Below are 20,126 nucleotides of genomic sequence, written 5' to 3'. Positions count from 1 at the left end.
TGAACAGCTATGCATTCTGTTGCTATGGTGATTAGATGCAACTGCAGTGATATACAGCCTTGTCTTTGGTAGTTTCCCCTTCACTCCCCCCACCATTCTAAATTAATTATAAGTTTAAAGGAAAAAAGTCATTGCTCATATTGGTGTTTTACAGTTGAACAGATTGTTTTCATTTTGAGAACTAACAATTGTAGGGGTGGGTGTGGTGAAATGGAAAAGTGCAGAAATGAAAGCATTCTGTGAACCAGAGCCAGAGCATAGATATTCATTGACAGTGGGCTGCAGTCCCAAAAGGACGAAAAAGAGACACTTAAGGACTCATGGCTTATCTCTTTGATTAACCAAGATAATGAATGGATGTAAAGGGAATTGAAAGTGCCTGGCATGTTAAAGAAGATTGATAACAGAGAGTTATTTAATTTTTAAAAAGATGAGTTTACAAACAAATATTGCCAAACCTTTCTAAACTTTCAGAAACAGCTTGATAATTAAGGTGAAAAAATGTAGTCCAAGCCCCTACTTAAAAAAAAACGAAAAAAATACAATAGAAGGAAGTAAATGCAAGCAAGATCCCTTCCTTCTCCAATCTCCATTTTATTCTCCAGAAGGAGCCACTCTTCCTGGGCTTTTGTATCTGCTATTTTGTCACATGCTCAACAATTTCTTTGCATATTTAAATAAGTATATCCTTTTGTTTATGGTGTACCATGGTTATTATGCAAATTGGACTTTTTATTTAATATACTTTAGACCTCTGAACATCAGAAAAGATGGCTCATTCTTTTTAATGGCTGTGTGGTATTTCATTACACAGAAGTACCCTAAATCATTTAACCAGTCTTGTATTGATAGCTTCCCATATTTAGCCACATGATATCTTTTGGCTGTTTAGCAATATTCCTCAGAATATGAAGTCCAAATATTAACCCTAGTCCAACTACTCCAGGCGTGGTCAGTGAGTCAAAGTAGCAATTTAAAACAGAGCTTTTCTTATCTCATTTAGAACAGATTTTGCAAGACAGGCAGTCTCTTTAGTGTCTAGTCTTCTTGAATTACCCAATAAGGCAATTACTGCTCTCACCCAATTATATAGAAAATTACAGAGTTGGGTGGAGTGGGCATATTGGATAGTATCAGCTTCCTTCACACTTTCCTTTTGATGATGGTGAAAGGACTTTTTTTTTGGCCTGGCTTTAAATCAAGAGTATGGTAATCCAGGTATAGTAATTAATGATGAAAATTTAGTAAGGATCCTTCCTCACTATTTGTTTGGCTCCTGCAGTTTCAGAATTGTTTATAAGGCTATGTGAATCACTTCCCAAGGATACTTATCACATGGAGAGAAATCACCAATGAGAAAACACACTCTTTATTGTAGCTGCTGGTAGTTTCTATTTGGGTTGACTGTTAGCTTTGTTTAATGAAAAGAGATGATATATGTTTATCAGTTCACCCACTCAACGCACGTGCTCTTTTGTCCTTGGTGTGTGCCCACTTAGCTCTCACAACTTTACCTTTTCCCCCATCCTCAAGGTCTATTCATTGCTTTGATCTTGTACAGGTTAGGCAGTTTTGAAGTGCGTATTAAAAGGAAAACACTCTGTTTTCTTGAGAGCACGTGCTTCATCTTTGTACTTCTTCAAGGCTCTACTTTTGTATGAGTTCTGAGCACCCAGAAATGGCGTCATTATCCAGTTCTCCCCAGGCCAGCTGGGATTTCTGGAAGTGGCTTGGAACTCAATTTCCAGAGGAGCTTATTAACAGATAAGTTTCTGGTGTCTTCCATATTTTCCCAAAGCTTGATAGGCATGTCGCATTGACTGATGCTGATTTGTTCAGACCCTGTCATCATTGTCTGTGAGCTGTGCATGCTTATGTTCTAGTGTCTTCTAACGATCTCAGAAAAATCCATTTTACTCTCCCATTTACAATAGGCATTGGCTTCCAAAGTAATGGTAGCTTTGTTTCATTGGGACTGATACAAGTATACTGGTGATCATTTTGCCGTTCTTAGAATCATTGACTTTCTTCCCAGCTGTTTGCAATGAATATTTAGTGATATTTGAAGGAATCAGGTTTCAATGGCATAAACTTTTGGGAGGTATGGCCAGGAAATAATTAGAATCTTGTCTCATAGGACTGTTGTCAGCATTCAGACCTCAATTTCATAAAATTCCTTGATGAAATCTTAATGTGACCCTGGAAAGACCATCTCTTGCCTCATAAATTCATACAATCACCATGTTTTCATTTGGTTCTACAAGCAGTGTGATTACATTTTTATTGATTGATAAGGAGGACCCCAAACATTTCACCTTTTAAAGATGGAACCTCAGGAACATGTACTTGAGAGAAAATTGCTAGAAAACAACTTTAAAGTTGTTGTAGCCAAACATTTGGCATCCAAGTAAATATGGATTATGCATACCTTTTTTCAAAGTACCTAAAGGTAGAGAAGAATTTTGAAAATTGTACTGAATTTACCTTTATAAAAACACAATTTTAAAGTATATTTGATTGCATCTTGAAAACATACCAAGTACTAAATTTTCTTCATGTAAGAGCATCCTGAAATCTCCTGTTCTGGTTATATTTGTGATGCCCTTATGATTTCTGATCCACAATGGAAGTATAATTGAAACAGAGCCAAATAAAAGGAAAAAATAATAGAACTGCCCAGCCTCTCATCTAAGCAGCCCTGTGGCCATCTGAAGAACTTCCAACATAATGGCTTTAGTGAACCAGAAATTCTCCAATAATTGCCTCTTGAAACATGCAGAATTTATAACAACAAAACATTTTTTTAAAGTTTGTCATGTTGTTATCCCTATAGCTGGTACTTGCAGGCTTGGGAATATTCTTCCTCTATGTGTTCATCAAGGTTGTGTCTAGCATTACAATTGAAGTTTTTAGATTTGTTGGCTGACTTACAACAACTTTTAAATGGGTCATTTTGGTGGATCTACTAATCAGTATAATATTGACAGTGAAGCTGTCTGCATTTTGGGGCGTGGGATTCAAGTATGAAGAAAGCAAGCTGTAATTTTAAATAAAAGAATCAGTATAATGATTAACGAGTTATTCAGGTATATACTTAGAGCTTTGATGGAGTTTTACTGAGAAGTCTTGCAAAATTTCTAGTTTCAGTAGAAAACTTGCATCTGCATCATGCACTTATGAGAGCTCATCATCTACGTGAAACTATTCCAATAGGCTCCCCCAAACTTGGACACACATGGAAGTAATAGCCACCATTTATTGAGAATCTTCCATGTGCCAAGCATTTGGCTAAATACTTTAGCGACTTTACAGTTAATACTTCCAATTCTGGAAGCATTTCTATGCATTCACACATATAGGGCTGTAAGCGTGTGTGCGTGTGTGTGTACTTGTGTGTAGCTACAAATACGGTTTTGTTTGAGTTTTAACATAAATGGTGATAGATATGTATTATCATGCAACTTGATTTCTTTTTTTCTTTTCTTTTTCCACTCTGAATGTGTTAGATCTTTCCCTGTCAGTATCCATGGACCTAGCACATTCTTTGAAACCAGGCATAGGATTCTATAGCACTAGTTCTCAAACTTGCCTCCACATTGGAATCACCTGTGGAATTTGGAAAATTACCCAAGCCTGGGCCCTCAGTACTAGAGAGTCTTATATGATTGGTGTGGTGTAAAGCCTGGGTGTCAGAGTATGAGAACCAGGGTTTTATACTATGGGTGCCCCAACACTTTTTAAAAGAGTCCCCTTTTGAAGGACACTTAGATATTCTCTATTACAAATAATGAATCCTGTTTTCTTTCTATTACAACGTTGTAGTGCACATTCTTGTTAATATATCTCTGTGTTCACGTATAAGTATGTCGGTAGGTTAATTCCTAGATATGGAATCTAGGAATTCTTAGATGTGGGTCAATGGGCCAGTGCATTATAAACAACAATAGATACTGCCAGATTGCGATACAATTGACTCCCATCCACTGGTTATTAGATGGCCCATTGCGGGGCAGAGGATTTTTGGTGCCTTTTTTTTTTTTTTTTTTAAACTGGTCTTCTCCCCTGCCTGCCTTGTTCCCACCCCAGTTATAAAAAAGTTTGTTCAGATTTTGGAGGGTTGTACATCTGAGTGCTTATGGAGGTTCCCAGCATGAAGGGAGATTGGGGAAATCTCATGTCAAAGCTTTATTTCTCTAGGTGTTTTTAGTACTGTGTCTTTGGAAATTAGTTTCATAAGCTGACAGGACAGTCCTGGCTTCACTTCTAATCATTAGAGGAATGTGCATCTCTTGCAGAGCTGGGTGGTTCTGATTTAAAAGCAGCAGCTCCCAGAGCCACACGAGACCTGAACAGGTGGAGGCCAGAGTGCCTCTTTACTGCCTTCTTTCTACAGCTGAACTTGCCTTCAGCGGAAGCTTTTACTATCATCTTTACATAAGCCTCTCTTGAAAAATTATTAGGTAAAATTTATAGGTAGAATTTTTATGAAGGGTAGGGTGCCTCTTCCGAAGGGAGTTTCAGCTTTCATAATGTGACTCCATCGTCTGGTCCTAGTTGTTTCTGGGTGGCTGCTCTCTCCGCCTCTTGAGCAGGACTCATTAGGAACAGCCCGAGCGTAGGTGTGGTGCTGGCCTTGCCCCAGATGAGCCCCTCAGAGCAGCAGGGGTGTGGAGAGACTCAGCATCTATCTAGTAAACAGTTCACCACACTGTAATTTGGAACCCAGGATCACCATGTACTTAGCTTTCCATAAACATTTTTCACATCTACAATGGCAAACCATGGCTGTGTTCACACTTGTTCAGACTGCTCTTTCTGAGGCAAAACTGGGAAAGCCAGTTGGTAAAACCTTGCAGTAGGTTTTCTACCTTGGTGACCAATTCACAATTACTTTTCTGGGCAGACAAGATGCCTTCAGATGTCGCAAGGAGAATAATAAACAGATGAGATCACTGAGGAAAATGTGAAGGGGAATCAGGTCAGTGTTGCAAATGTCAGCGTCGTTGCAGTGGGTGTGCTCTGTGGTAGTTTTCGTGTAAGTGGTTGGATCGAAATATTAAACCTGTTGAATGCTTCAATATATACAGGAAGGCTAAGTTTCTTTTTTAATGCCTTTTCCACACTGCCCCAAAACCCTCAGAGAATTTCCCACAATTTGCAGATAAGCTGACTAACCTGCAGAGCCCTTGATTTAGTGGTGACAACTGCCCTATAGAGATTAAACCAGCCTCATTCCAGGAATTTGTTCTGCTGATACACACAGGAATGTCAGGGAAAGGAATCTGGTTAACATATTTCCACCAAACAGTAGCTAACAAATATAAATCCCCCTTCCAACTTTTTTATGTAGTTCTCACTTCCCTTTGTAACGTCCACTTAAAATCTATCAAACACTTATAGAGGACTTCAGGATGCTGAAGTCTTTTTTAAAGTCACTCACCAAAAAAAAGTGTTTGAGCTGGTATTTGAACCCAGGTCACGACTCCACGGCTGCCTGTCATATTATATCTGCTCATCCGTTTTTCCCTAACTGAAAAGCTACATTTGCCATGAGAAAGATGGGAGTTTCTTAACAGTTATCAGAGAGTGAGGCTGATTTTAACCAAGAACTTTTGTTCTACATGGTATTTTATTTTATTTTCTCCTGTTGCAATTGTAATAAAGTAATCTTGGCATAAAAGTAGTTAGAAGAACATGAAAAGACGAAGGTAATCAGTGAGTTTTAAAATTTGCTTTCAGTAAACATGAAAACATATAAATCCTCTAGGCAAGTTTTTATTTTCAGTCCAGAGACCAGTAGTTTCCCTACGATACCAGGAGACGGAGACGTTATTTTCCATGGAGGCTTGTGTAGAAATAGAAATTATACCTACTTGGCCTTGATAAAATGTAATTATATTATTTGAGAAGGAGTAAGATTGAACAGTGTCTGGTTTGGGGCTGTGAGGGTCAGCAGCAGTACTCACTTTTCCAGGGGACCACGTCTTATGGCCTTACTGGGGAGATAAGAAAAGAGTACTTGTACATTTTAGGACACCAGCAATCACCTGTAGTCTATATGCTCTGGTCCTCTGCTGATAATATTACTGGGAGGATGCGTCGTGAGTCCTCGGCCTAGAGTACCCCCCAGTTTATCTTTTCTAAATCACACTAAACTTTGCTTGAAGATTTGGAAAACATAGTTGTTCAAACCAAGTACAGTTGACCCTCGAACAACACGGGTTTGAACTGTGATGGTCCACTTGTACCTGGAGTTTTCTCAACAGTAAATACTACAGTGCTACATGATCCGCACTTGGTCGAATCCTCGTTTGCAGAACCGTGGATACGGGAGGAACCGAGTATGCAGTGGGCCAACTGTAAATTACACTCAGATTTTCTACTGCGTGGAGGATCAGAGCCCTTAACCCCCTTGTTGTTCAAGGGTCAACTGTATTTATCTGCTCACCCTCTTTTCTCTCAGAATTTGCCAGAATCATTTCAGTTAGGAGGTTCCAAAAAATGCCTAATACTATGTTTCTTTTTAGACAATGTCTTTTTTTTAAATTAATTAATTAATTAATTAATTAATTATTTTTGGCTGTGTTGGGTCTTCGTTTCTGCGCGAGGGCTTTCTCCAGTTGCGGCAAGCGGGGGCCACTCTTCATCGCAGTGCGCGGGCCTCTCACTATCGCGGCCTCTCTTGTTGCAGAGCACAGGCTCCAGACGCGCAGGCTCAGTAGTTGTGGCTCACGGGCCTAGTTGCTCCGCAGCATGTGGGATCTTCCCAGACCAGGGCTCAAACCCATGTCCCCTACACTAGCAGGCAGACTCTCAACCACTGCACCACCAGCGAAGCCCCTAGACAATGTCTTTTTAATGTCATTTGCATATTCTCTGTGGATGGCACCAGAGGGTTGGCCGCTTGTTTGGGAAGGTCTGAAACCTTAAGTACCCCAAGTGTGGTCATTTCGGTGGGGAGACATTTTAAGACGCAGCACGTTGACCTGAAATGGTGAAGACTCTGACCTTTAGGGGTTATTTCAGTTGGATCAGCAGAGGACCAGAGCATATAGACTACAGGTGATTGCTGGTGTCCTAAAATGTACAAGTACTCTTTTCTGGTGGCTGTGCTATCTTACTGTCTTACCCTTTCTGAAAAGGGCTATTAGGTGATTCAGGAAAGTTGCATTCTTTTACATATTCGTTGAAGAACAAAACTTGGCCTCTTGGAAGAGTGAGAGCTTTGATGTGACAAAACTGGCCGTTTGAGTGGTGTAGCTTCTTATGTTTGTATAACCCCCAGTTATAGGGAGTTTGTCTCAATTTGTCTTTATAGACTCTGAGTGGGTCCCTTAGAGTCAGGGAGGTAGAAAACTCAAAGGGGGAAAATGATTTGCATTTCTTTCAGCGTGGGTTTAAATTTGTTTATTGACTTCCCTCACAGACTAGTAACAGGCCCTCTGGCGAGGTTGCGCTTTGTTTGGTGGGGAGCTCCAATGACACTTGGTTTGGCTCTTCTCCCAGATGATCTAGACTAGATGTCCTGGCTTCCAGACTGGTTTCTGTCACGTGAACAGCACAAACTTCCTAACTCGAGATCTGTGTTATATTGGCTTTAGGGATTTATGCCCTAAACCCACGGTTAAAGTATTGAGTCATGACAGAATCGTCGTTGCCAGCTTTTCAGGGTAAAGACCTGGAGGTCCCCTCCTTTGCTCTTTATGTGAGGAGGGGCTGTTTTCTGGCAGGAGTCCATGGCTTGGGCCTGGAACAAGACGGTTGATTATGTGCTGGTTGAGGCTTGGTCTGGCTTGAGGGTGTGCATGCACTTCATTTGGGTTCCTTCCTCCCTTATCTCGGGAGGAAGTAGGGAAGGAAGGGGACTGGTTCTGGCTTCCACTTTGCACGCCCCCCGCCTACACTGATGCAGGCGGACCCAGAGGAGGGAGTGTGCTTTGCTTTTGCTGTGCTGCGTACACAGTGGAGCAGGAAGTGTTTTCAGGGTGCCAGAGGCTTATTTGAATGTTTGGATTTTGGTTTCCCCATCCATGGTGGGGTGCCCTCATTGTTTTCCTCTTGTCTCAGAAAAGTCACTGGGTTGAGAGGATTGACTGCTGAGTGAATTTCCAGGAGCCACTCCAAGAAGTGCCCTATTAGAACATCCTTTTGGGACCAAGTGTGTGGGAAGGGCTGTCCCTCCACTGGACTCACTTACTGAGAAACGCCCTTTCCGTTTCCTGATGGAGAGGATGTTGAAACTTACGGGGAAAACACATTCCGTTTCAGACGTTTCTCCTACAACCTTTAGACTGCAACCCATCATTTTTTAAAGCTCCAAATAGTATTTGGCATCTGGTGTTCTTGAAATGAAACCAGACATGAGGAATGTGAGATGGGAGAGAGATGGCCGAGGAAAGAAGCAAAGCAATTTTTTCCTTTCACATTCTTCTTGATAAGAGAATTTGGGTTAACATTAACATGTTGAAACCCAAGTCGTATGTCAGGGCCCTCTGCAAAATGTGAGGTAAACTGCAGCTCTGAAAACAATAGGTTCGATAATTAAAACTGAGGGTTCTCTTAACCTTTCTCTTTAAAATTGCGCTTGTGTCATAATATTTTTTTCCTTGCCCTTCTTTTTCTGTCTGTGACATTGTTTCAGAAATTCCAGAGACCATTTATAATAAACAATGACGATATTTTAGTGGTAAAATGATAATTGGAGACTATAATGCGAAATACTATCTTGATTAAAATAATAGACATGGGGCTCGACATACATGGTGCCCACTGTTTTGTGTGTCCATGCAGAAATTCTCAACTGTTTAACCAAGTTGGTGGCAGGAAGGGACTCACCGTCTCCTTCTTTCCCTTCTTTCAGCATGTAAGCTGTTGTTTCCCCTGTAACCACTTTGGTTAGAGGAAGACCTTGGTAACTTAGCCAGTGAGTGTATCCCTCAGCCATCTTATAAATGTGTGCCATAAGTCCCTGATGAGCCAGTGAGACTGATGTATGTATCAGTGCAAATCTATTTGGTCAACACGACCTTCCAGTTTCCCCCATATGTTAGGTACTGCTCATGTGTAGCTTTGTGGAAAGCAGACTTTCCATATTACGTATGTATTGTGACTTGGCTTTATCAAAGGAAAAGTATTAAAGGGGGTTTTCTTGTGGACCGTTTTTGTTCTCTAGTTTTGTTTTGTTTTTTTTTTTACTCATCATAATCGTAAACAACATTCCCGCAAATTTGGTCCTCATTTTGTGACTGTTATCACATTGAGACTCTTGTTTGTTTTGGTAAAGAGCAATACAAATGACTCTGACTTCGAGCTAGGCCACAGATGGATTAAATTTCTGATTCTTTGCTAAGCAAAATGCACCTGCTCCAGAATCTTAAGTAGCTTTTTAATTGCTTCCTTGTGCACGGCATAGCAATAGTCATCCATAATGCTATAGGTGGATTGCAGTTTGGGTGTCCCAGAAGCACCTTCTCCCCTCTGCAGCAGGGCCAGAAGCTGAGATGAGGAGATGTGTTCTGGTTGAGGGCCCAGCTGTCCTGGTGGAATTAGTCCTTTCCCTCAGGCCGATCTGATTGAAAAGGGGGCCGAGATGTGGAAACATCGGCCGCTGGTTTCAGTAACTACACATTTCCTCTTCAGTGGCCACAAGGACCAACTTCACTGCTCCCTAAATGTCCCCACTAGGTGTGACATCCCTAATCTGTGAGTTTTCTTCATCTATTTCTCTAGCACCTAGCACTGAGTCTGGCCTATTGAGGAGGCTCAGGTATGATAGCTGAGTAAGTGAATACATCTTGGGCGAAGTGTTCACTGAATGTAAGGAGTGGGGAAAATGTCTAAAAGATTCTATCAACGGATTTGTTTCCAATGGAGTTTACTTGAGGATGGGTGGAAAAACCAAGTACCAGCCAGTTTGGCCAGAGAGAAATTTCTCACCGTAGGGAAGCTGCAGATACCCCCAGGATGAAGTCTGTTTGTGAGGCTACTGTCAGCATCAGAAATCTTGACAAGTGGCTAAAGAGCACTTGGCGATCTGATTGCCTTCGAATGTTCTGGCAGTTGTGAAAAACAGATCTACAGGCAACTGTGGGAAGAACACCGAGTCGCACCACCCTGAAGTTCAGAGATGAGACCATCTGTTCACTTAGGCATTTGTGCTTTTGCATTCAACAAACATTTATTGCAAATATACTGTGTGCCAGGCACTGAATGAAACTTGGTCCCTGCCTTTAGGATCTCATAGTTTAGTAGGGGAAACAGACATGAATTAAAAAAAAACCCCAAAACCAAAAAAAGACTCAACTATGTATATGGTGCCAGGAGTGTGGAAAGAAATGTGTGACCATCTCTGCGACATTTAAGGGTCATAAAAGCAGCAGTAGGGCTTCCCTGGTGGCGCAGTGGTTGAGAATCTGCCTGCCAATGCAGGGGACACGGGTTCGAGCCCTGGTCTGGGAAGATCCCACATGCCACGGAGCAACTGGGCCCGTGAGCCACAACTACTGAGCCTGCGCGTCTGGAGCCTGTGCTCCACAACAAGAGAGGCCTCGATGGTGAGAGGCCCGCGCACCGCGATGAAGAGTGGTCCCCACTTGCCACAATTAGAGAAAGCCCTCGCAGAGAAACAAAGACCCAACACAGTCATAAATAAATAAATAAATAAATAAAAGAACGTGAATTTCTAAAAAAAAAAAAAAAAGCAGCAGTATTGGAGGGGGGTCTTGACTGGTAAGTGGAAGATAGTCAGGTAAAGATGGAAAGGAGCACCTAGGCTGAGGGGACTGCAGAGGGATGGGCTCAGAGGTGCCACTACTGCTGCGGGCATGTGTGTATGGGGTGGGCACAGGGGTGCACAGCATTTAGGGTGTGGGAGAAGAGGGTAGAAAATAAAGGAGGGTCTTTATTTGGTCCAGGCTGGGAAGTTGGACCATATCCAAGAGACACTGCAGAACCGAGTGACACAGTCGGATTTATGACGTGCTGAGAATAAACCCCAGATTCCTCACTCCGGTGTCCGAGGCCCTGGGGTCTGGGCCCCTGCCCCCTGCAACCTCATCTCTCTTAACAGCACTCCCGTCACTCGCTGTGCTGCAGCCCCACTGGTCTTCCTCCCCGACTCAAACGTGCCGAGGTCCCCACCTGCCCTGGGCTCCTGCGCACACTCCTGCCGCCTGGAGTCCGCTTCCCTGACGCTCTGCACAGCTGGTCCCATTTATGCATCAGTCCTCACTTTAAATGCCCCCTCTCAGATCACGCTATCTAAAGTAGCTGTCCCCTCCCACCACCACCATCACCACCATTTTCTTTCATTTTCTTCTCGCGTCCCCTGTAACACTAACTAAAATCAGTACTTATGTTGTAGTTTACTTGATTCTTTTACCTGCCTTCTTCAAATCAAATAAGTTCCCTAAAGACACATTCTCTTATTTTCAGCCTTTTTTCCTTAGTACCTAGCACAGCGTGTGGCACCTAATTGATACTTGATAAACATTGGACGCAATGAATTAAATGGATAAATGTGATGGACTAGGGCAGCTGTTGGCAGCCTTCAGCCCACGGGCCCACGCGGGCACGCCACCTATTCTTGTATGTTCCATGAGCTAAGAATGGTTTCCACATTTTTAAATGGTTTAAAATAAATATTTGTGACATGAGAAAGTTATATAAAATTCAATTTTAGTGTCCACAAATAAAGTTTTATTGGCACACAGGCACACACCCTTGTTCACAGATGTCTGTGGCTGCTTTCATGATGTGGCAGGCTTGAGCAGTTGTGATAGAGGCTTAATGGCCTACAGAGCCTGAGATATTTACTATCTGGCCCTTTTCAGAAAAGCTTTGTCAACCCCTAGACTGGAGTCAGGAAGAGGAGTTAAGAAGCTGTTGTAGTCATTCACATGAGAGATGAGAGGAGGCTGAACTAAGCAAGCAGGTTCTCTGACCTCTGCAAGCCTCCCTCTGTGACCTCTGCAAACCCCACTCCCAACAATTAGGCTGTTCTGAATAAACATCTCTTTGCCTTCACCAGCAAATCAAGTCTCTCTCAAATTACTCCTCCTAATTGCCCCACTCCCTGCCAAGTCTCCTCTTAAATCTCATGTGTCAAATGGGGATGATGGAAAGAAGTGATGGGTATGAATGTGCTTCTAGAATCTTGTACACAGGCAGTTGTTGGGATCACTCATTAGTGAAGTACTAAAGCAGTTAAGAGAGCTGGCCAGAAGTGCCTGCTGCCACTAAGGGGTCAAGTGGGATGATTACTTTTGCTTCCTGTTTTGGTCTATATCTAGGAAACTAGGCTGTGAACAGTGGAGCTCCAAGTAAGTACATTAAAAATGGTTGCTTGTTGGAAATCTCAAAGTTTTGCCATCATCTACAGTTTAAGGATGGGCTTAGTGGAGGACCTTGTATTTGGGGTTCCACAGAGGAGCCAGAATAAAAACTTGGTCTTTGGGATTTACTGAGGCTTTTAAACACAAATCACCTATCAAAGGCAGTATTTGTCCTTATTAAAATGATTTCAATTAGGTCCTTAAATGTAATAGGCTCTATATCTTATTACCCATCTTAGAAATTAGCCAAGACCCCTTAGTATTCTTCTGTTTATAGAACTGTTGGCATATTTTTAAGACTTGAAAAATGCTTTGGACTGATTTTTCTTAGATCTTAATGTCTCCTCTGCGCCCCTCTTCAACACCGCCAGAACGTAGTATAACTTGTGTTTAAGTGAAACAACTTGTAAGATGCAAAAGTAAAGTAATTACTCTCTTTATTAGTTTCTCAAACACATTGATTGCCCTCCTATATGTGTGAGGCACTGTGCAACACATGCCATGGGCACTTTTCCCTATGGAGTTGACTCTTCAATGGGGGAAGAAAGACCCAGACCACAGATTACCGTACCTGTTGGCTGTGCATTGTAGGGGGTCTCAAAATGCTAACAGGCCCAGATCATGTTCAGATGGGTGGGTGGGTTAGCAAGACTGTCTGCCAATGAACTTGAAGGCTGAGCATGGACCCTCCATGAGCTGGCCTTCGCCTACTTTGTTTCCTTGACCTCATCTCTGAGCAGCCTGAACTCTGCCTCCCCTGACCCCTTCCACACACATGCACGTGCAGTCGGACCTTGACAGTAGCCTCTGAACAGTCTCTCTTCAGTTGACGGACCAGCAGTGGTAGGGTATGTGGGACACTTGAGTGGGAGGTGGTTCCTGCCCTGAGGACACACACCGGAGACAAACATGAACAGTTATAGTTTAATGAGATAAGTCTTATCTCCTATCTCCTGGTGTACATCAGTGCCATTGCTGCCTACCTGCTGGTTAACAAAGTGCAAGAATTGTACACTTAGAGAAAGCCTTATAGCAATTTGACACTACTGAGATATTTGTACTGTATTTTACGAAAATACGTTTGTAACAGATTGGTGGGAAAACCATCCTTCACCACAGATAGTTTGAGAAGCTGGTGTGTAGATCACCATAACTTAGAAGTTTTTGGTAGGAACAGTTTTGCGTACACATTTCCCCCTCCTCTGTCACATAAACAAATAATCATATAAAGTGTTTTTTTAAAATCTTATCATTTTATTAATTGTGAAAGTATTGTGAGAACAACTTGGAAAGTACAAGAGTTTTGGGGTTTTTTAAAAGTAATCCATACAGCTGACATGAGCTAAATGCTGCTCATATTTTAGTGTATTTCTCTTGTCCTTCTTTTCTGCCCATGTATCAATATATACATTTTTTTGTACATAAATGGGACATTGTGTACCTATTTTTTATTTCATATATCATAAGTATTTGCATGTCATTAAATATTCTTTTTAATTTTTTTATTAAGTTATAGTTGATTTACCATATTATATTAGTTTCAGGTGTATAACATAATGATTCAAAATTTTTGCAGATTATATTCCATTTATAGTTTTTATAAAATACTGGCTATATTCCCTGTGCTGTACGATATATCCTTGTATTAAATATTCTTTTTCAAAGGATTGCATGGTGGTCTATCACCTAGTTGTACCATAATTTATTTACCCTTTTCATATAGTTCTCTATTACTAACACGTATTTTATGCCCTTGTTTATTTGCTCTTATAGCTTTGTTCTTGCATCCCCTTGTTTCAAAGCTCTTATAACTTTGAAAATTTTTATAAAAACGCCTTTGATAGTGTCTCTGAATATATCCGTGGAATATATTTCCAGAAGTTGAAATTCTAGGTCAAAATTGTGACTATTTTAAGGCCTTAATAAATTGCCCTTCAGAAATGTTGAACCAAATTTCATCTACCACCAGCAGATGAGGCTTACTGCATTGTGTACTCTCAGGATTGGTACTGTCAGGGTGGGGACACTGTTGACAAAGATAAGGGCAGAAGAAATGAGTGGACCACCTGGATGGAAGATGATGGGAGTGCAAGATATTTAGGGGGCATGGAAAACGGTCTGTTGGCTAAGTGTAGGATACTTTTAAGGAAATAGAAAAGACAGAAACAGTGAGCTGGAATTGGATTTGATGGCACACTGAAAGCCAATTTAGAATGGTGTTGGGGAGCCACTGGTAGGTTTTAAGTAGGGAGATGAGACCCTCCAGGGCTCAGCTACGGGGAGATGTGATACAGCACCACCTGTACCGTACCACCCCTCACTCCCCGTGTACTCCATGCCCCTTCCCAGCTCATGCCTTTGTTTGCACTGGTCCCTCTGCCTAAGTGCCCTGCTTTCTAACATCTGTCAAAATTCCACACAAGCATCAGGGACCAGATTCTTCCCTTCATAGTTCCTGCTTGATTACATAGCACTTAACTGTATAACGTGTCATATTACTTTTGTAATAATTATTTGGTGCACTACTCTCTCCCCCCAGATTATAAGCTCCTAGTGACCCACTCCTTTCTGTATCCTTACGTATCTACTATCATGCCTGGCATATAGTAGATACTAATACACATTTACCAAAGGAATCCCAGGTACTGCATATGTCTCATATGACCTTGCATAAGTACTCCCTAGGTCCGGAGATGTATGCTTCAACAGAATGGGATATTGGTATCTCGGCTAAGTCTTTATCCCAGAGTCAGTTAGGTCATCACAGAGGGCTCCATGACCGATACCTTGCTCTTAACCTCTTTTCTCCCTTCCCAACTCAGGACTTCCAATTGCTGGCTTTTGGAGGCCACTATCCCTTAAAGTGAGTGGAGAGCTTGTCTCTAGAAGTGTTTGCAAAACATAGTTGTTTATGAGAATTTTTACCCGAGTTTGCGTCATTACACAATCAAGAAACTGGTGACAGATTTTGGAATTGGATTCTCTGATTTGGAAGAGATGCTGAAAGTCCATAAATTGGATTTTACTTATAAAAAAACTTAAGAACAAAGTTCAACGAAGACATGCATTTCCTCACTATGCATAATTAACCATTGTTAAATGTTGACACACTTGCTTCTGGTCTCTCTTCTGTGTGTATACTTTCATTTTTAAATGCATAAATGATGTATGGATACATTGTTCTTTAAAAATTTAAATCGTACAGATAAAGCTTAAAGACCCCTTGACTTTCATCCCCATGCCCTATAGTCTAAAATTTTTTTGAAGTAAAGTCCTTTGTTTAAATGAGACTTTATGTAAAAGTCTGCTATTAAATATGTGAGTATCCCATGTACATGTGTCCCATGTACTATCATGTGCTGGGGGCACAGCAATGAGCAATATATGCAAGGCCCCTGCCCCCATGAAATAATCACAGTGGATAATTTGAAATAGTGGTACTTGCCCTGAAGAACTTCAGACAGGGTAAAGGGATAGAGAGTGACTGGAGCATGGAACAGGACTGGGGCAGATACAGTGGTTGGGGATGGCTTCCTGAGAAAGTGAAATTCGTGCTGAGGCCTTAATGATGAAAAGAACCAGCCGTGCACAGATGTGGCCAGAACATGCCAGTCAAGGACATGGCTGATGCAAAGGCCCTGAGGCAGGACCCAGCATGGCCAGTGTAGTTGAAGTGCAGTGACCCATACGAAGAAAGCTACAGAGTGAGGTGGGGAGGCAGGCAGGAGCCGGATCGTGATGCCCTTGGAGGCTGTTGCGTGGCCTTTGCGTGTTCTTATAATTGCAGTGAGTAGCCTCAGGACATTTTTATAAAATAAGATTGATACCTAATATGTCAATATCCAAAAAAGGATAAAAGCAGAGCTGCTGGAATTGAAGCTGGAGTGAAAAGCTCAAGTCAGCACTTGCTGAAAATCTCTAATCTCTCTCCCATCTCCCATCTAAGAGCTGGGGTACCTTACACACCTTAGGCATTTCTAACAGCTAACTTTAGTCTGAAGACAGTGAAGCCAGGGACTCCTCACCTGCATCCTATCCCAATCATAGACATTAGAAAATTCTTCCTTATGTCTCCTTACAGCTTCTACCCATTGTTTTGTTTTTTAATAAATTTATTTATTTAATTTATGGCTGCATTGGGTCTTCGTTGCTGCATGCGGGCTTTCTCTAGCTGCAGAGAGTGGAGGCTACTCTTCGTTGAGGTGCATGGGCTTCTCATTGCGGTGGCTTCTCTTGTTGCGGAGCACGGGCTCTGGGCGCACGGGCTTCAGTAGTTGTGGCACGTGGGCTCAGTAGTTGTGGCTTGCGGGCTGTAGAGTGCAGGCTCAGTAGTTGTGGCGCACGGGCTTAGTTGCTCCGCGGCATGTGGGATCTTCCCTGACCAGGGCTTGAACCCGTGTCTCCTGCATTGGCAGGCGGATTCTTAACCACTGCACTACCAGGGAAGCCCTACCCATTGGTTTTAAATTCATCCTGGGGGGTGACACAGCTCTGACCCTGTTTCTATGGAGTCGCCCATAGAAATCAGTTCGAGGGTAATTGCGGGCCTCTGCCTCCCCCTCAGTCTTCTCTTCTGTCTCAGGAAGTGCCTGCTGTAGTGTTAGCCCTGTGTCTCAGCACGTGCTGTGTTTGTCAGGACGAGGACATTAATACATTGTCTGATCATCTGTTGTGCACTCTCTGTGGTGCTCAGCGGTCACTGTAGCTTCTCCATCAAAGTCATGTGCCCACAGCTCGAAAGGATAAGAGTAGTCAAGACCCAACCACATCTGCTTTCTCTAATTTTTTTTTTTTTTTTTTAAAGAGAGAAGTGTAGGGGAGGCTTTTAAGTGTGACTGCCAGTTTCTGTGGGATAAATCCAGACTCCTCAGCCTGGGTTGCAGCTTCTTCACACCAGCCCTCCTCTCTACGCTGACTCCCCCTGGCTCCTCCCTGGAATTCATGCCCTTGTTCCTGCCATCTTCCTGGCACAGATGTGGCTCTCCTCCTCTGCCCTTCCAGCTCACCAAGGGCCAATTCATAATCCACCTTTCTTTTTCCTTTCAATCCCATCTCTTTTTAAAAATTGACAATCTACAGAAGTTATACAGGAATATGCTCTCATCATAATATATATATATATATATATATATATATATATATATATATATATCATAAAAAGTGTGTTTCCTTTCTTGCCTTTTCGCTAACCCCTTCCTCTCTCAGAGTTAGGAAATTGCTGTGTATCTTTCTAGGCCTTTTGCTATGCAGTCCCACGTAAATTATTTAGGTTTTTGTGTAAGATTGTTTTTAAAAGACATTATGGCACATGTTATACACATTATTCTTTGAGTTGCTTTTTTCACTTGACAGTATAACTTAGAAATTTTTCTAAGACAATACATGCAGTTGTAACTTAAAAAAAACCATGCAGTCATTAAAAATGTATTTTTATGGTAAAAATTCAAATTCAAAAGGGTATAAAGTGAAAAGGAGTAGTTCTCCCATCTCCTCTTTTTGGAGGTTACTGCCGATAACACTTCCTGACATATATTCATAAATGCTTTAAAACATGTAATCCTGTAGTATATAGTATACATATCACATAGTATCTTGAACATTTTTCCATATCTACATGCACAGATGCCTCGTTCTTTTTAGTGAGTGTGTAATGTTCCATTATGTGAATATACTATCATTTATTTAACCATCTCTCTATCAGTGAATTCATTTGATCTTTTCTGTTTGAAAATCTCGGACCCTTCTAGCTTGTGTTAAGTCACTCCTCCTTTGTTATGAATTTATTCAACACAGTAAACATTAACTGAGTGTCTTCTGACTTCCTGGTGCTGTGTGGGGCACTAGGGCCACCAAGTTGCTTGATACACAGCCCCTTCCCCCTGCTTTGAGTTATCCCAGTCTAATAGGAAGACACTTTCTAAGGAACTTCGACTGTGACATGAGCTGGAATGGATAGATATGTCTTAGCATATATATTATTAATTCTGCTTGGGGAAAGCAAAGGAGAAATTGCAGTCGAACCCTAGAGGATAAGTAAGAGATCCTCTAGGTGGCAAGGAAGAGAAGGTCATTCTTGCAGGGGAGTAACAAGAACAATATGGGTTGGCAAGAAAGAGCACATGATGCGCAGAGAATGGCCAGGAGCCCAATGGGATTGGAGCGTATGCCGTGGCGTGCGGTGGCTGGAGTGTTACTGCTTGCTCAGCAGTGGGTCGTAGGAAACACTGAACAAGTGCCTAGACGGGCATGTGCTCTCTGCCCTGGTGGACCCCAGCCTCTCGGGCTTGTCGCCTATGCCCTGCAGACGTTGCCTCCAGGTGTTGGCTCCACTGACACTGCCTCTGGCTCCCCGGGCTCTTTCTTGAATTGGTCTGACTTGAAAACTATATATATCTTATCCATTTTTGTATTCTTAACATGCCATGTCCTCTTTTTGCAGAGTTTAATCGGTCAAGAAATAGAACAGAATTCAGCTATGGCCCCGAGGAAGAGAGGTGGACGGGGGATTTCATTCATCTTCTGCTGTTTCCGAAATAATGATCACCCAGAAATCACGTATCGGCTGCGAAATGATAGCAACTTTGCGCTTCAGACCATGGAGCCAGCGTTACCCATGCCCCCTGTGGAGGAGCTGGACGTCATGTTCAGTGAACTTGTGGTGAGTCTCAGACTTCCATCCCAGGGGTAGTCGGGGCTATCCAAGAGGGAGGGGAGAGGATGTGGACAGTTTGGTTAGACACACAGGCTTGCCTTTCTTCAGTGAAATGGCCCCCATCCGTCCCTTCGATCTGCACCCCAACTGTCAGCACTGAGCCTGTGGAGAAGGAGAAAGAAAAGGGTAGCATCAGAGGGCTTTGCTGGTGCTTTAAGTGGAGGGATTTAGACCTTTAGGTCTTCAGATATGTGGCACGACTGCTTCCTAAGTTGCCCTTTCTAATTCCTCCCCATCCCAACCTGAGATGCTTGTGTGCGCAAATATTTCCTTCATCTGCTTCACACCTGCTGGGATTACTGCCATGCTTCCCGCCACTCCCAGTGTGTAGTAATAGTGTCTTTTAAAAAATTAGTCATACTGTCCCTCCTGTCCTTGATCCTTGGATGAAAGACATTATTACTTAAGTAGAGTATAATTATTTAGCCTAATGATAGGACTGCAATAATAACTGTTGTGGGAAGCTTTTTATAGATACTATCATATTTTAGAATCCACTATACTGAAGTGAGGGATGTATCTAGTGTAGGACCCATTCATCAAGAGATGTAGGCGCTGTCTTCAACTTAGTTTGTCAAGCACCTGCGAAGTAGTGTTTCTTTCCATTCTGTGTTCCGGAGGGTATTATGGCACAGTCAAGGGCACTGGCACGGGCATTAGGAAGACCTTGGTTCAAATTACTGCTCTGACTTTATTATCTGTATCAGTATGGAAAAAGCATATGACTTTTCCGAGTCTACATTCCGGAAAGCGGAAGGAAAAAAAAAAAAACACCTTCTCCTAGGTTTGATGTAATGTTTAAATGAGAATAATGCAGAGTGGGAATGGCCCAAAGCCTGCCCCTTCTTAGGGGTTCAATAGATGTTACACGAGGACTCTATCCTCCCTTGATCACCACTGGCATTTTGTAATGGAGTTAGTTCTAATCAGACCATTTATATTATTCAACAGATACTAGAGACTGCTATCATTTTACATGAATCTTAGGTCAAAAAAGTAACGTAGGCTATGTTACTGCCCTCAAGGGCTAATAACTGAACTGATTGTCACTCCAGCTTTGACGGACCAGGATTCACCTATAA

At 42.2% G+C, this 20,126-nt stretch overlaps 1 protein-coding gene across 3 annotated transcripts in view; it reads left to right on the top strand.

The window, feature by feature from the left end:
• Positions 1-20,126, top strand: part of DAAM1 (dishevelled associated activator of morphogenesis 1) — a 141,638-nt gene that overhangs the window by 8,526 nt on the left and 112,986 nt on the right. For all 3 annotated transcript variants that reach the window (XM_082450344.1, XM_082450346.1, XM_082450345.1), the window contains one exon: positions 18,772-18,990. In XM_082450344.1, coding sequence (XP_082306470.1) covers positions 18,772-18,990 — 219 coding nt within the window. Of the gene's footprint in view, positions 1-18,771; positions 18,991-20,126 lie in introns of those variants that run through there.

The sequence above is a fragment of the Balaenoptera physalus genome (genome assembly GCF_965194825.1).
Source record: "Balaenoptera physalus genome assembly, chromosome: 2".
Taxonomy (NCBI): domain Eukaryota; kingdom Metazoa; phylum Chordata; class Mammalia; order Artiodactyla; family Balaenopteridae; genus Balaenoptera; species Balaenoptera physalus.
The sequence above is the reverse complement of the archived record's forward strand: the minus strand, read 5'-3'. Positions and strand labels throughout refer to the sequence as shown.